Source organism: Panthera tigris, chromosome B2 (assembly GCF_018350195.1).
Source record: "Panthera tigris isolate Pti1 chromosome B2, P.tigris_Pti1_mat1.1, whole genome shotgun sequence".
Lineage (NCBI taxonomy): Eukaryota > Metazoa > Chordata > Mammalia > Carnivora > Felidae > Panthera > Panthera tigris.
Window position 1 is genome coordinate 11,112,301 of NC_056664.1, and position 17,245 is coordinate 11,129,545.

Below are 17,245 nucleotides of genomic sequence, written 5' to 3' on the forward strand. Positions count from 1 at the left end.
TCTTTTTCCCTAGGGCGCAACTTAAACAAGGCATGGGGTCCTCCGAAATACAGCGGTTTCAGGGCTCACCCCCAGCACGATCTCTGGACCCTAATGGAGATCACTCATTTAGCAATCCCTTCAACCTCTGTGAAATACTGCAGGTGGCGACTTCCTGAGATGGAAACTTCTCTACCACCAGCCGCCCGCCCCTCCCGGGCGCAGGCTGCCCCCCTTTTCCGGGCAGGAACCGAGGAGACAATGCCCTGGCAGGCCCCCTAGCGTTCTCGCGGCCAGCCCCGCCAGGTCGGCCGGTCGGCCGGCCGGCCGGCCGGCCGGGACGCGCGGCCCGCACGCCTCCCCAGCGGAGAGCCCGCGCGGCGGCCCGCGCGGCCCGGGAGCGCGCCGTCCCTCCGCCCGCCACCGGGGCGACCCCTCGCGGCCCCGCCCCACCCCGGCCCGGGCTCCCCGCGGAGGCGCCCGGCTGCCCCGCCTCCCCCACCCGCGCGCGCCAACTCCCAGCTCGCGGCCCTGATTGGCCGCCGCATTCCCGCTTTCCTTCCCGAACCGCCATTTTGAAAATCTTGTTGATTCGGGGGAGCCGAGAGCGCGGCGCGAGCGTCACGCCAGAGAGCGGCCCGCGCGCCTCCTCCTCGGCGCTCGCCGCCGCCTCCCGGAGCCTCTTCGTGCCTTCGCGCGCCAGGCCCGCGGCGGCCGGCACCGGCGGTGAGGGCTTTGTCGGGGCAGAGGAGGCCGAGAGGGCGCCGCGGGCCCGCCCGCACCGCCGCGGCCATTTGGACGGCGGCCTGGGGCGGGGGGAGGGGACGCGGGGCGGCCGGCGGCGGCGGCGGCGCGGGCCGGCGCGAGCGGGCGGGGGGCGGCGCGGGCCCGGCGGAGGGAGGGGCGGCTCGGCGCCCGCGGTTTCCCGCCTCGGGAATGCCCACAGCCGGAGGGAAGCCGTCCCCGGGGAGTAAGCGCTGCTGTCCCGGCCGCGGGAGGAGGCAACTTTGAGGTCGGGTTTCCCGCGGCCCCCGGCGTCCTGGGGCCGTGAAGGGTCGGGCAGGTCTCGGTGGCCGCCCCGTCCCTGCCGCCGGGGCCGAGGGGACCGAGACGTGTGGCTTTCTGCCCGCCCGCAGGTCGACAGCATGTCCTCCTCGGGCCCAGCTGCAGAGGGAGAGGGAACCCCCGCCCAGCCCTCGTCCGAGAAAGAGCCCGAGATGCCCGGCCCGAGAGAGGAAAGTGAAGAGGAGGACGAGGACGACGAGGAGGAGGAAGAGGAGGAGGAGGAAGAAAAAGGTGGGAGAAAAGTCGCGTCTCTGGTGATGGATTTCACAGAAAACCGTTTTCTTGCCTCCTTTTTTGCGCCTGGAGACGCTGAATCGGAGGGATCTCTGGCGAGAATGTTGGCGAGATTTATCCCTTTTTGGTGTTGAGCAGTGGCAGAGAATTGGTGAATTCCGGTTGGTAGAAAATAGCTGTTGGCGTTGTTATTTACGCATTTGGGAGTTGCGGTTGACTTGTGGCCAGCAATCGGCGTTCGTAACGTTTTCGTCATTTGACAGGACGTTTCTAAGTTTCAGATCTGTTTTTAAGACTTGTTTGTTGGCTTTTGAAGTCGCTAGGGTTGCTGTTTTTAATTTCATCTTCTGCTAATTTAAGGACAGGTGTTTTGCCCTTTGAAGTTCTTGCGAGGTCTTTCATGAAACCACACATGCAGACGTGAAGACGTTATTCATGCTAGTCCTGGAAATATTTTGACAACTTTTCATGCATCTGCTGAACTTCAGCAGAGGCCCTTTGCAGAGGTTCGGGGGAGTTCACTCTCACGGGGAAACACCAGCGAAAGCTGTTGCTGCTCGAGAAAGTAGTTAAATACGAAAGCGGTGAACTGTGAAAGAGCTCCGAAACCGGTCTCAGTTTTGGAGTTGCAGGAGTGCACTGTTAACCATTATTTGCCTGGAGGCCTGAAGCAGGAGGACCTTACCGGATGCGGGACTGATAGAGCATCACTTTCTCCAACATGCACGGGGCACTACCACTTCCGGGTATGCCAGGTTCCTAAAATGTTTTCCAGTCGCTTAAAAAAATCTGTATCACGGTCCTCTTAGCGTCCTTTGATGATATTAGGCCAGTCTAGGTTGGTTTAGTATGTGGCTCCAGCCAAACTTGGGAAGAAGTTTGAAGTGTTCTTTCCAGACCCGGGTTTAAGTGTCCCATTTCTTTTAAGCCTCAGCCAGCCCCAGGTCAGCATTTTATACCTACGATCTGGGTTGAGATTACACGGCATGCCTTTTTGTTTGTTAGAAGTGGTAGGTGCTCTGAGATCGGAGCATTTCCACATTTAAGTACTGAAGCGGTTGGAGAAAATTATAAATTATTTTCAAGTTATTCACAATACAATAACTAAAAATTGGCTGCAGTATCTCAACTATTAGTCCAGAATTTTCTGAGTGTTTTTACCTCCGATTTTTTGTTTGTTGTTTAGTCTCTTTTTAAAGACCAAGTTTCTATACCACAGGGATGATGGACTCCTCTGTCAGGAAAAAAATTACAGAAATCGTGAAAAAATACTACCTGTGGCTGATACAGTAATGCTTAGGGGCCAGATGATCGTTCAGAATGCGATTTTTTTTTTTTTCCTCCAGAATTACCCCCAAGGAGTTCTGTAGTTGTTCTAATTGATTATTGTTTCCTTCCTTTGACGTGTTTGTGGAGCAACTAAAATTGTGAAGGTTTTTATCCCAGTCAGCCCTGAAAATTTGACTGTACTCCTGGGGCATCTCAGAAACAGGACAGCGCAGTCTGCCAAAGAAGGGTGGACTTGACTTGGGTGGGGAGGGGCTAGTATGAAAGATGACTCTTAGCTTTGTGTCTTTGGCAGCCGAGCTGACTATATTACCATTTTCTGGAAAACGTAATTCACACAGGTGAGCAAGTGTGGAGAGGATTCGGAGTTCTGTTTGAGCGCAGGGAGTTCGGTGCCTGGAGGACACGAAGGGGAGCTGTCCACTGGCGGCTCTGACAGCTGATGTGAAGCTTAGAAAGCTCTTGACTGGATGCAGGTCGGGAGAGTCATTAGCTCATAGATGGTAATCGGAGGCAAGCAAATGGTTTAAGTCTGTCAGGGTTTCAGCAGCAGGATAACAGGGATTGCTTTAGAGTGTGTTTTCTTCCCTCTGCACACCATTGCCAGAATATACCTGCCGGAATCCCTTTATCCTTACTCGTTTTTTCTGCGCGAATCCTTACGTCTCCAAATCTTTCAAAGCCACCTCCAAATGTTTTGATCGTTTTTCCTTAATCCAAAAATAAGTACCGTCTTCAACTCGGAGAACTTTTATTTGTATCTTTCCTAAGGTGTGTATCGCCTTCTCCTTGGAGTATATTTGTGACTAAACACCATCAGTAGACGTGATGTCTTTCAGGATATTCAGTATCTTCATCATCTGTTCATCCCCCCGCCCCTTAGTATCTAGTGAGGCTTTGCACAAAACAAGCATTCAGCTGAATGAATGAAAGGACGTTCAGTGATAGAGTGTTCTCTTTTTTATCTGAATTTGTGTCAGTGGGTGTAAATCATTTTAGAAATTTAAGTTTAAAGGTTTAAGTTTTTAAGTATATGTTATATGTCTTTTTTAATGTTTTTAAATGTTTATGCATTTTTTTTTAATGTTTATTTTGAGAGAGAGAATGCATGCACAAAGAGAAAGGGTGAGAGAGAATCGCAAGCAGGCCCTCTGCTGATGAGCCCTACTTGGGGTTCGATCCCAGGAACCATGAGATTATGACCTGAGCCAAAATCAAGAGTCAGACGCTTAACCAACTGAGCCACCCAAGTGCCCCTGTAGCCTTTTTTTTTTTTTTTTTAAAGCAGTCCACACCATAAACAGTTTAACTTTTTTTAGAATGATTTATGACCACTGTTATAAACATTTACTGAACTACAAAATAGTGTCCTCCCAGTCAGTTGCAGTAAATGTGAACTTGTAGAATTTTGCCCTATTTATAGCAACATTAGGCTGCTCTGCCTTAGCTAAGGTCCTTGTTTTTCTTTCGTCAGCTTGCTGAATTATTGCTTTCTTTGTATGTTTTTTGAAGTTCTTATAAACTCAGCCCAAGCTAGCTATTTGATGATGTACCATAAACTAAATTGCAATCAACAGAATTAGGTCTAATTAAAGAGTCGGCCTTGGTGATAGTTCACAAAGTGACTGGACTTCCATTAGCAATGATTGTAGTTGAATAAAAGTTTTTTGCTTTCTGATCTTTTTTTTAAACTGGATCCCTTGTGACTTGCCAGGCAAATAAAATGTTACTCTAAAAAAAGATTTCAGTGATGTTGTTAACTTACTATTTTTCATCTCTCATTTGCTTCTCAAAACCATGCTCAGGAGAAGAGTAAAGTATTAGAGATTTCTGCAGTTTTTCCTTATATGTTTATCCAATAAAATTAGTATGTTCTTTAAGCCTCTGGTTATTTAAGAAGTATTAAATTAATTTCTAGAAAAGAGTCTGATCGTGGAAGGCAAGAGGGAAAAGAAAAAAGTGGAGAGATTGACCATGCAAGTCTCTTCCTTACAGAGAGAGCCATTTACAATTGCACAAGGTAAGTTTATTCTGTTCTTTTCACTTTACACTAAAAATGTTTAAATATCAAAATTATGGTCAGCAGTGCTCAGTTTTTAGTGTTTACTAAGTAGTTATGTATTAATGGTATAATTTCATTTAGTTTGCCCTATTGAGCAAATGCTATAAATAAATTATGCTGTAAAAATAACCATCATTAAAATAACTGTAAATCTATTAACACATAATAGTGCTTAACTTTAATTATCACGGTGTGTTTTTTCCTAGGAAAAGGACAGAAACTTTGTGAAATTGAAAGGATACATTTCTTCCTGAGTAAAAAGAAAACGGATGAACTTAGAAATCTGCATAAACTACTTTACAACAGACCTGGCACAGTTAAGACCTTTTTTATGTCTTTAATCTAGTAACATATTTATGTATTGCAATACTGTGCGATAGAAGCATATAATTTTAGTTCTGGAAAGGACTTCAGCAATCAACTAGTTCAGTTTCTGTACCATACAAATGAACAAACTGAAACACACATTTATTAAATGATTTATCACAGAATACATAGTTGGATATTAGCAGTTAGGATTGTAATATCCAGGCTTTGTAGTATAGTTTTTATGCCAAACTGAATTTTTTTAATTGTGGTGATTTTAGTGATCTTTAAATGTATTAGAAGAAATTTATTTTGGGAAGGTTTCCAGCTATTCAGAAAAAATGATAAAGTGTAATTGTATCTCATTTTGAGCAAATATCTGATAAATTAGGTGGTAATTCTTTGGGGATTTGTTAAAACAAATCTATTTCATATAATTGAGGAAACTGCTTTCGGTTTTGCAAGGACAAAGTGAAGTTTGATGTTAGAATCTTGTGTGTTATCTCATTTGATCTCACTACAATCTAATTTACACAAGTCTCATTACTGTTAAATCGGATAACTTTTGGATTTTGGAGGTCTTCTGTTCTTTTCAAAAAATAAAATCCATGACTCTCTCATATAAGAAATAAATATTACTAGTAATGTGTATTACTTGGGGAAAGGATCTTTTTTTAAGAAGTGACTTTCCACATCCCCTAATACTGTCAGATAACATTTAGTTGTAGTTCTCTAATTGTCAATAAAAATTCCCAGATGGAAATTTGTTCAATTCAAATTGTTATTTTTAAAGAATTAAATTTTTAAGCCTTTTATAACGTTAATATTTGAGTGACAAATACTATTTTCAGTTGTGAGTTAAGAAATGTTGAATAAACCAATACTATAACTGGGAAACAGATTTGAAAATACAAATGTTGGCTTTGAATTTTTCTTATGTACATTACTGGGTAATAAATAGCATTAATAATAAAGGAAACATTTTCAGGTGTCCTCATTAAAGAAGAATGTGGGTCAGTTCAGTGGCTTTCCATTTGAAAAAGGAAGTGTCCAATATAAAAAGAAGGAAGAAATGTTGAAAAAGTAAGTTATTTTTACATGTATTGTGTTTTGATCAATGTATTTTGAGTTAATTTTTAAACCTTTAAATAAGACCATCCAAACATTTTTAGCGGACTGCTAATTCTTTGCTTTTAATGCCAAGATCTTAACATTCTTTGTAGCTATTAACTTGGGATATTCATTAGTTTCCCATAAGTAGTTACTGTTAAGATTATTGAAAACTCACATTAAAAAATGCTTCTATTTCTTAGAAGCATACGCAAATAAGTCATTCAGACAGTTCAAAATTCAAGTCTTGGGAATAGAGTGAAAAATCCACCACCCTCCTTTATCTCCCGCCAGCCTTTCTGTTCCCCCAGCTTGTAGGTACCATTTAAACTATTTTGAAAATAATCAATTTGATGAAAACATGTTCTTTGCCACAATGCAAGCAAGATGATATATTCTTAAGAGCTTTTGTTTATTAAATCCTTCATAGTTTAAAAATAGTAAATAATAGAGATGATTATTCCTTCATCACAGTAGGGGTGCTGAGGGGAAAATCTAGTGTTTAATCACTAACTATGTTTGGCTCCATAGCTCAGGGGTTAGAGCACTGGTCTTATAATCACCAACCAGAAAAATTAAGTCCATGAATTTTATAGTATTGAAAACTTCTTACGTTATTTTCTAGTGAATTGACTTAGTTTATTCCTTTACTACCTTTAAAACTTAATTGGTAGGGGCACCTGGGTGGCTCATTCGGTTAAGTGTCCAACTCTTGATTTCATCTCAGGTCATGAACTCCTGGTTCATGGGTTTGAGCCCTGAGTTGGGCTCTGCACTGGTATCTCGGAGCCTACTTGAGGCTCTCTCCTCTCCCTCTCTCTGTCTCTGCCCCTCCCCTGCTTGCAAGCACGTGCTCATTCTCTCTGTCTCTTAATAAATAAACTTTAAAGGGGTGCCTGGGTGGCTCAGCCAGTTAAGCATCTGACTTCAGCTCGGGTCATGATCTCACAGTTTGTCGTTCAAGCCCCATGTCAGGCTCTGTGCTGACAGCTCGGAGCCTGGAACCTGCTTCAGATTCTGTGTCTCCTCTCTCTGCCCCTCCTCCCACTTGTGCTCTGTCTCTCTCTGTCTCTCAAAAATAAATAGAAATGTTTAAAAAAAATTTTTTTTTTTAATTTAAAAAGCTTAACTGGTAAATAGTGTTTTCAATTTATTAATAATCCTATCTGGTTGTATTTTATACATTAATCAAGATTATTAGGAAACATTAGATGCTTTTTTTTTTTTTTAAAGGAAGGACTTATTTTTAACTTACTTATTTTGATAGCACGGGAGGGGCAGACAGAATGAGAGAGAATCCCAAGCAGTCTCCGTACTGTCAGTGCAGATATCAGGACCGTGAGATCATGACCTGAGCTGAAATCAAGAGTCAGATACTTAACCAGCTGAGCCACCCAGGTGCCCCCTGGGTTGGATGTCTTTTTTTTTTTTTTTTTTTTTTTTTTTAATGTTTGAGAGAGAGCATAAGTGGGTGGGAGACAGAGAGAGAGGGAGACAGAATCTGAAGCAGGCTCCACACTCTGAGCTGTCAGCACAGGGCCCGATGGTGGGGCTTGAACCCATAACCGTAAGATCATGACGGGAGCTGAAGTCTGACTTGACTGACTGAGCCACCCAGGCGCCTCCCCCCTACCCCCATGCTTTTTTTAATGTTTGTACCTGAGCGACTGTGGTTAGCTATTGCCTTTATGTTGTGGAGAATGTTTATAAACTTTGCTACATAACAAACTTGGTTTCTTTCATTTTCTGTTTTAGGTTTAGAAATGCCATGTTAAAGAGCATCTGCGAGGTTCTTGATTTGGAGAGATCAGGTGTAAATAGCGAACTGGTGAAGAGGATCTTGAATTTCTTAATGCATCCAAAGCCTTCTGGCAAAGTGAGGACCAATTTTTACTATTTCAGTAATGAGTCAGTTATAGTCTGTCCTTCCTTTCTTTTTTTATGGAACAGTTTAGTTTGTTAGCAGCATTGCTTCTCAACATTCAGTAGTGTCTTCTGCTTTCAAAGAACATGCACCAGTTTCATGATAGAAATAACATAGGAGGCATATAGATTTGTCTTCTTATCAGATACAGAAGATAGAAGATTAAGAAAAATAATTATTAACTAAGTTAATGTCAAATGGACAAAAATACAAACTAAGTATTCAGGGTTTTATATCTAGAAGGAACTGGAAGAACAGAAACAGGTTGAATTGAGGGTGAGGTGTTAGGCTGGATGGGGAACATATGCAACCTTCAACCAGGTGAGGAAAGATAAGATGGGCATATAGAACTGGGTATTTTCTAGACACTGGAATAATGGTTGGAAGTAAAATGGCCTTATACTTTCCCCCACTCTTCCTAAAATTCAGATTAGGTTTGCCTTAATTGTTTAACATAGGACTCGTTACTGACTTCAAATGTCTATTAAAGTATTACTTACCTGACTTTGCACTTTCAGTTTAAGTCTGTCAGTAAATATTTTCATAATCTTCCTCATTTTGATAGCAAAGAAATTGTGGAAAATTCTAGAGGACCTAGGAGTTTAGGGGAAAACCATCGGTGAGGGAGAGGAGAGGGCATAAGGATTAGGAACCAGAAAATAGCTCTGGAACTTTGGTATTATTTGCTCTTGGTATGATTTACCATTAGCTGGAGAAAGACAGATAAAGAATATTTTTGTCATATAGCTATAAATCCAAGGGCTATGGTGGGGGTTTTTTTTGGTTTGGTTTTGGGGTTTTTTATGTGTTTTGAATTTGGTTAAAAATGAGAGATTCCCTATTTTTTAAACTTTTACTATGGACAGACCTGTACTACTTAAGAATTTCATGTGACAAATTGAATACCATTTTCCCAGAAGCCATTCAGAAGTTGTTTAGGTTTTGAGGGATATGTTTACATTCTTTTAATCAGTGATTTTGAATGTGTTGGTTTTAAGACCCAATTACCCTCTTAAAAATTAATGAGGACTCCAGAAGCTTTTGTTTATGTGGGTTATTTTGATATTTACTATGTTATAAAGTAAAACTGAAAAAATTTTATTTATTTTTTTGAAAAAATTTTAAATACCAGTAAGCCCACTACATGTTAACAAAAGTAATGTATTATATGAAAAATACACTTTCAACAAAACTAGAAGAATGGCATTGTTTTATATTTTTCCAAGTCTCTTCATGTCTGTCTTAAAAGACCGCTATATTGTTATTTGCTCTGGATTTCAATCTATCGCACATTGTTTTGCTTGAAGTATGTAAAGAAAATCCAGCCTTACCCAGTATGTAGTTAGAAAAAAAGAGTGTCTTTAAAAACTTTGACATAATTATGGATATTCTCTGACAGACCACCAGAACTCCACAGTGGTAGTTTATTAAAGGTTAGTTGTAATGTGGTCTCTGAAACCAACATTCACCAGGTGGAAATTATTGGTTTTTTCAATTGTGCAGATCTTCCAAATGTTGGCATGTTTCCATTAAACACTGTCAAAAAGTCATTAATAAAATCACTGTCTCATCAGAAAAACCTTTAGGTATTAGGAGGCTGTTAAGTTCATGGTTATGGACGTGAATTTTCCATATGAAGTTTTGAAATTTATTATTGGCAATAAATATCATCAGTTATTTTCTTTAAAGGGACAGGCTCACGTTCATTTTGAGAACGTCTTTTAAATACCTAAGTCTGAAAAGGCATACTTTGACGGTTCTTTTACAAATGGTGTTTCATGAAAAAGGTGGCTGGCTCAGCTCCCAGCTCAATTGTGCAAGTGCTTTTTCTTGAGAAAACCAGTGAAGTTCAGTATGTGGCAAACGTGTTTGAGGTGTACCTCCCATTTTGTTACCCAGATGTCATAAAGTCACGTACTTAGAGGTTGAGAGTTAACATCACTAGTATTTATTGATTCATCAAGGACATTCTAAAACACCTTTTTCTTTTCACTTCTAGTGTGTGGTTATGAGGAATATAATGACTCCTAGCAGTTTGCTGCCTCTGCCTTGATTAGTACTAAAGTGCCAGCAATTTTACAACCATCTTTGCTTTTGCAGTCAGTACAAATATCAACACAGTGAAGAGAGAAAATAATGTCTTGATGTTATCATGAAAATAATTTTGATACTGTGGGCTTCTAAAAGGGTCTCAGGAAACCCTATGATCCATGAACCGTATTTTGAGAACCACTCTTTCAGTCTTTCTTATGGAATCTAACTCTTGTATCCACTTTTCATATCTGCTTCTGCGATGATTACTTCTTAATCTATTGATATCAATCTCAAGTTATTTTCTGTACTACCTACATTTTTGTCATTTAATAAAAACACTACAAACTCATTAGTAACTAATTTTTGTCCCCATAGTAGTAAAATTATTGAATTAACATTGTTTTACTATCTTTTTTTTGTTATACTTCTAGTTTGATTATTTTTCAGATTTTGTTTCCAACAAGTGATGATGCTGTTGACACTGGGTTCTGGTTAAGGTTTAACTGTTTTTAGGACCAGTACAGGAGGGCTCTAAAATATTTATATATTGCTGCTTCTTTATTTATCTTTGGAAGTTGCATTTTCTTGATTGGTTACTTGAACGGTTTAACATTCTTTCACTTTCCTGTGTAGATTATTCTGCACCCATCCAGTCTTCTCCTTTACTAATTCCTTATATAGATTATATTCTTACTGCCTGTATCTGGTTCCTGAACTGAGATAGTAAGGGATACCACACTTTTCTAATATATTTGAGTCCTGGATTTCATATATTGATTGAATAGGGAGTTTGGACAGTCAGAGTCACCTTTTCTCCAGAATTTATCCAAATGGATTTGGTTCCTGGTACTAGCTGGTAATTGTAACAGGTTGTATAACAAGGATATCCATATACGTTCAAGGAAGTTTCTTTATAGAAACTTACAGAGAACCCCCTCTGAGAAATATCATTGGTCTACTAACTTAATTTTTTTTTTTTTTTTAATGTGTATTTATTTTTGAGAGAGAGAGAGAGAGAGTGTGATTTAGGGGAGAGGCAGAGAGAGAGCGAGGCACAGAATCTGAAGCAGGCTCTAGGCTCTGAGCTGTCAGCACCTGAGCCGAAGTCAGATGCTTAACCAACTGAGACACATAATCACTCCATACTAACTTAAAATTTCTGAACTGACGTAGATTGGCTGTAGGCCAGTCAGCCTCTCGGAAGAATAGGTTGTTTGGGCAGCTAGAGGCTATCTTATGAATTGTACATAACCTGAGAACAGAACATACACAAAACAGCCACCTTATTCTTAATTTTTGTGTAGGTGACAGTGACCCCTAGACTGGAAGTTTCTAGGAGAGAAAGAACCTGCGGTTCTGCCAACTTCATGAAAGACAGTGCCTACAGTTACCACTAACATTTATATAACTGTATATCATAAGGTTATGTTCTGGGATTTTCCTTACAATTTCTGCTTATTGCAGAAAATAACAGGAAAAAATAAAAATAGTAGATACCTATAATTTCGGAAATAATTTTAATTCCTCAGTGTATATCTTTTCAGATCTTTTATGCAAGATTTTATGGTTTTCAATTTCAGAAGTTAGCAAATACTCCCCCAAGAAAGCATTTAAGAATTAAATTTGCTGGTTAATATGATCAAATTGTTTCTTCACATGGTCTCTGCTTTTTAAATATGCGTGCTTTAATTGAATATCAAAGTAATAGCAGTACATGTATTTTGTGTTTCTTAATTAGTTTCATAATTAACATACCCAACACTAATTGCATATTTAGAGTCAATGAGAATATAAACCTGACATTAGCAAAAGTAGAGCCCAGAGGTAATATGAATACAAACTATATAGTTCATAAATTCAGGATGTGTAAAGTGAGGTTTTATTTCCTTTATGGATGGTTCTAGTCTTTGATTAGAGCATCCCCTAAAGCAAGAAGCTCCTCTGGCATAGCCATTAATGCTTACAAGGAATGAAATGAATTCTAAGTCTAACTCAAGATATTGCCCTTGACCACATGTAAGTAACTCTCTGAGCTTAATCTAGTGTGTACTTGGGCATCTAATCCTAGTCAGAACACAGAGTATGTATTTCAGCATTTGGAAAGAGTCTTGCCTAGGTGTGAGAACACAAATGAAGGGGTATTGGTAGTTCAGACAGAAAGATTTACTTGATACATTAAAGATGAATTGTTGTCTGTAAAGCTGCTAAGTTTGGCAATATCCCCTGAGATAGGAACAAGAAGAATAACTGAGTTGAGAAGTAGTTACCAAAAATGATTCACTTGGAAATATAATAGCCCATTGTTGTTATCTTTATTGTACACAGCCATTGCCAAAATCTAAGAAAACTTCTAGCAAAGGCAACAAAAAGGAACGGAACAGTTCTGGAATGGCAAGGAAAGCTAAGCGAACCAAATGTCCTGAAATTCTGACAGATGAATCCAGCAGCGATGAAGATGAAAAGAAAAACAAGGAAGAGTCTTCAGATGAAGAAGATAAAGAAAGCGAAGAAGAGGTAAAATGTTGGGTGTTTGTGGGTTTTCTCGTTTCTTTCCATGGGAGAGTTAAATATTCCTGTCTTATGACAGGTATAGCCAGAAAACAGATTCTAGAAACTATCTACCATATTGGTTGTTTTTAGTTACAAAGACAGAGAAATAGTTAAGTATAAATTCTTTCCCTTTTGGAGCTTTTGGTTTTATGGCCATGTGAGAGCTTGGGAGTTGGAAGAGTGAGGTTGGTGTGGGCTGGACTTGAACTGGACCTTGAAGATTAGAGTAGATCAGTGGGAAGTGGAAGAGTGCGTGCACGGAGCCATTTTATTCTGTTTTATGTAGAAAGCAAGGGGTTTAAGAACCACCAGTTTTTCTCAACTCATTGGGGATGATTTAATGATCATAATAGCATTTGAGTTTTATTTGGTGGGTGGGCAAGTTTTGTACCACTTAGGAATCCCTGCCATTTTCTTTTACTTGGGAATATCAGTAAAATTTTGAGAGCATTAAGTTTCCCAAGTGAAACTTTAGGAAAAGGAGAGCTCTGAACCATTTAAAGAGTTAGCTTATACCCTTTCCTTGGTATGTAGCTTCAGTCAAGGAAGTGACTTCTTATTATTGCTAATAATGTTTTGATAGAGACTCTTTTTTACTTTGTTTTGGTGTCCCCTTCAGTGGTCAGAATTTGCTCTGTAAGTTGGGTCATCTCCTTTGTCTTATTTAGGGACTTGATTAATTGGCTTGACTTTTTGGACCAAGATGATTCTTTTTTGTGGAGGGCTATCTGGTGCATTATAGTATGTTTGCCCACTAGAGGACAGTAGCACCCCCGCCCCAACTTCTAGTTATGAAAATCAGAAATATCTGTAGACATTGCCAAATGTCCCGGTGGGGCAGGGGGGGAATCACCTCCAGTTGATAACTACTGGATTAGAAGGAATAAAGATGTGATGAACTGAGTGTGTATTTGTTTTTAGGTACTTTAAATCCATGATTATTTTAATGTCAAATTTTTAAAGATTTCTATAAAGCTAAGTATAAAGTGCTTCATAACTTAAAAAAGAATATTACAAATCTAGCAGGTGTTTCATAATATATTTTTGGTGTGAAGGAAGATGAATAATCTTAGCCCTAAGGTTTTTATGGAATGATTTTAAGGACATTAGGAGGGAAGCATGTTTATATGTGGATCTATAATAATAGCAATTTTGCAGTAATATTCTTCAACAAATTTTGGGTTACGACTACATGTATTCACTATGCTTCCTAAAACCTTTAAAAAAAATTTTTTTTTTAATTTTTTTTATGTTTATTTGGTTTTTAAGAGAGACAGAGCACAAGTGGCAGAGGGGCAGAGAGAGAGAGGGAGACACAGACTCTGAAGCAGACTCCAGGCTCTGAGTGGTCAGCATGAGCATGAGCTTTGGAAACAATCTAGGTACAAATTCCAGCTGTACCTTCGAGAATGATTTTGGGCAGATTACTTATAAAGTCTATACCTCAGCTTCTCATTTATAATATGGGGTTTATGGCAGTACCAGTCTTAAAGGGCTGTATTAAATGACTTTATTTAAAGCACTTAAGAGCAGTGCTTGGCACAGGTACTGTATGTAAGTATTAGCTGCTACTATTACTTTTGTCATATGTAATATTCCTAAATTTAATTTTCCTGCCATTTAAAGACTAAGGTGTAGGTTAAAAAGTGAGGGTATTTTATACTCATTTTCACTTGTTTTCCAGGTTACTGTCCCATTGTTCCAAATAGAATTCTTTGAATCTTGTGAATATAAATGACCCCTGATTGATTTGTAATCATATTGGTTCCTGGATAATGATCACAAGTGGAACTTGTCCTAATTTTAAATCAAAGCCTTTCTACAGTGTCATTAAAAAAGGATTTTGTGCTAGAAACCCAGGTTAAATGGTGAAAAGCCATGTAGGAGAAAAAGAAAACTAACAAACTTCATAAAATACAATCTAATAGAATCTGGACTGAGAATTGCTTTTTTTTTTAATTTTTTTCATTTTCTGGTAAGTCTCCCTCCAACAACCATACAATTATTCATTGCTCTAAAGGATATTTCAAATTTAGGACTATACTCCTCAAAAACTTTATTACTGATTCTGTTCCTGTGAAAGGCTCTGATTGCCTTTGAAAGGTAAGTACTAGCAACAGGAGCAGTATTTCTCTGGTAACTGTGTTTTCCCTTACTCTTTCATTTTTTCGAGGACTGAGATAAGTGGCAACCTTGTTAGGGACTTCATAAGTGGCAGTATTTTTGATTATTATTATGAAAGGACCTCTTTTTTTAAGAGGTCATAAAGAAGATTGATAGGTTGATTGGAAAAGTTGTGGACTACCTGTAGATAGAATTATTTTGCAGATTCTTTTCATAGAAGATTACTAAATTAATATTACTTATTCTTATTTTTTGAGACAGATTTTTCTTTTATAAATAAAAGATTTCTCCCCCATTAACATTAGATTCTTGGAATAAGTAACTATGAATGTGGGTAGATTAATCTTTTGTTTCCTCTGTAAATTGAGGGCTTTGGACTATTTATAATCTAGATCATATTGCTAAAGTCAGAACTCTTACTCAAGCAGAAATCCAGTTCAAGTTACAGTTGTCTATTGACCAGTTATGTGAGGTTGAGTGTTAGTCACCTGCTCGTGACTCATAGTTAGCTGTGTGGAAGACTAGGATATTTAAAAGTAAATTTATTATTTCTTCACTGTAGGATTGAAGTCACTGAAAACCACATGGTTGAAACAGAATTGGCAGGTTTTTTAAAAAGTCTTCTATAGGAAAACGTGTCACACTTAATCTTGTTAGCCAATAATTGCTAAAAAATTTTGTTGGAAGTTCTCTGTACCTACCTGTAGCTCTATTTTTGTGATAGGTAGTTCCTGGTTCACAGCAGTTTTTAATCCTCCTTTTCTTGAGAAGTAATTCAAATAAGTTGCTCTTTCTTTCCAAGAGTGACTTGGGTAGTAATTCGTTTATAAAAGAGCCACTTTAAACTTCTTTATCATTTTGGTTCTTGGAAATTTGCTTAATTAGGTCAGTAGAAGGAGAGTTGCTTAATTCTAGAATTAGAAAATTTGTAGATGAAGTTTCTTAAAAATGAGGGAATAAGAAAAATGACAGGTTTAGTTATTTTCTATAAACTGACTCTGAAAATCATGTGGCTCCCATACTGGATTAGCTCCTTTCAGGGAAGATTGCTAAAATGAGCCAGTGAGCTTAAACCATGCTTAGGTATGCCATTTACCATAAGCGTTAGACCTTAGGCACAGAGAAGTTATTGGAGAGTACAGAAAAAGAAGCAGTGCTTCCCATTGGAGAAAACAGTTCTCATGATCTCTTAGACCCTTAAAAGCATACTTGATTTTGTAAAGTTTTATTGTAGTACATCTTCAGTTTTGGCTTATTAGTGTTTTTATAACACCTTCTTATTGCTAGAAATGTATACAACAAACTGAATTATTACTTAGTATTTAGAATTTATCTGAACCTTCCCATACGTATCAGGAATGTCTCCAGTTGTGAACACTTAAAAACCTTACTAGTAATGTCCAAAACAGGAATTCCTTTTTCTTCCATGACAGATCCACAGACGGGCAATTTGGGGCCAGTACAACAGCTCAAGAAAGGTTGTCAAGAATTTGAGTATCCTCTTTCTTCCTGAGCCACCATCTTCATAAGGGGCACTTAACCTCATGATCACAAGATGGTGCTTTTACCTTAAGGCACTGAATCCCTGTGGCAGAGAGAGAAGAGCAAAGAGCTTTCTTCCAGTAATGTTTCACTTTGTTGTTTTTTGCCCCAGAAGGGATTCCTTTTATCAGACATCTCCGTGTACATTGCCTTGGCCAGAACTTTGTTACTTCTCTACCTCTAACTGCAGGGGAAGCTGTGAGATCCACGTGTTAGCTTTCCTGAGTCTGTGGGGGAAGGAGGCATCCTGCAGTGTCAGCCAGATCAGAGACACTTTGAATTCTAGTGTTTGGTAAACTTCTATATTTGTACCATTCAGGGAATTATTTGGTGGTAGTGGGAGGGTGAATGTAAAAGTTTTGTTAGTCCTTAATTATGTTCTAAAAAATAAGAACTCCCCCCCCCCCATAATAATTTGATCAGAGGAATTACAAAACCATATAAACTATTGAAATCTTTCATTGGAAGGCAAAGTTAATAATCATCATGATAAAATCTTGAACTTGCTTTCATAATCTTTTGTGAACTATATTAAGGCTTGCACATTCTTTACTCTTGGCACTCTTGAGTTTTCTCAGCCAAGTTGTTAAAAGAATAGTGTATTTTAAGCTAATTTTTATTTTGTTCATCTGTTCACCCAGTACAACCTTTCTGCTGTGAGGACAGGATTCTGGCTCTGTGACAGGCGTCTTTTTTGGAGACCCTCCTTCAAGAGCCCTGCTGCCTATAAAAGATAGGTAAGCCTTTTCTCCCAAGATTTTTTTTTTTTTTGCCTTCCTTCAAAAAGTGCTTGTGTCATTCCTCTGATTCTATACCTTCATGGTTACCAGAGATCATGGAAAATCCTCTTCAGATTTTTAAAAATTTATATTATTAATCTTTTACAAATTTAGATTACAGTAAATGGTACTATCTGAAATTAATGGCAGCTGTCAATTTTTATGTTTCCCATTAGCACATCGAAACTTCCTACAATGCTAGATGGCTCTGATTGAACTACTCACAGCAGATTCAAAATAGCAAGCCAG

The 17,245-nt window shown here is 39.0% G+C and overlaps 1 protein-coding gene across 6 annotated transcripts in view; it reads left to right on the forward strand.

Annotated features, from left to right (window-relative positions):
* Positions 1-520: 520 nt before the first annotated feature.
* Positions 521-17,245, forward strand: part of DEK (DEK proto-oncogene) — a 30,415-nt gene continuing 13,690 nt past the window's right edge. For 2 of the 6 annotated variants that reach the window (XR_006217477.1, XM_042985635.1), the window contains exons 1-8: positions 521-705; positions 1,116-1,275; positions 4,484-4,585; positions 4,834-4,943; positions 5,922-6,016; positions 7,799-7,919; positions 12,327-12,515; positions 16,109-16,153. Coding sequence is in view for 5 of the 6 variants with exons in the window: in XM_042985635.1 (XP_042841569.1) it covers positions 1,125-1,275; positions 4,484-4,585; positions 4,834-4,943; positions 5,922-6,016; positions 7,799-7,919; positions 12,327-12,515; positions 16,109-16,153 (813 nt within the window). In the remaining variant the exon portion in view is untranslated. Of the gene's footprint in view, positions 706-893; positions 992-1,115; positions 1,276-3,312; positions 3,337-4,483; positions 4,586-4,833; positions 4,944-5,921; positions 6,017-7,798; positions 7,920-12,326; positions 12,516-16,108; positions 16,154-16,858; positions 16,955-17,245 lie in introns of those variants that run through there. The other 4 variants (XM_042985639.1, XM_042985636.1, XM_042985637.1 and 1 more) reach the window with 4 other exon arrangements.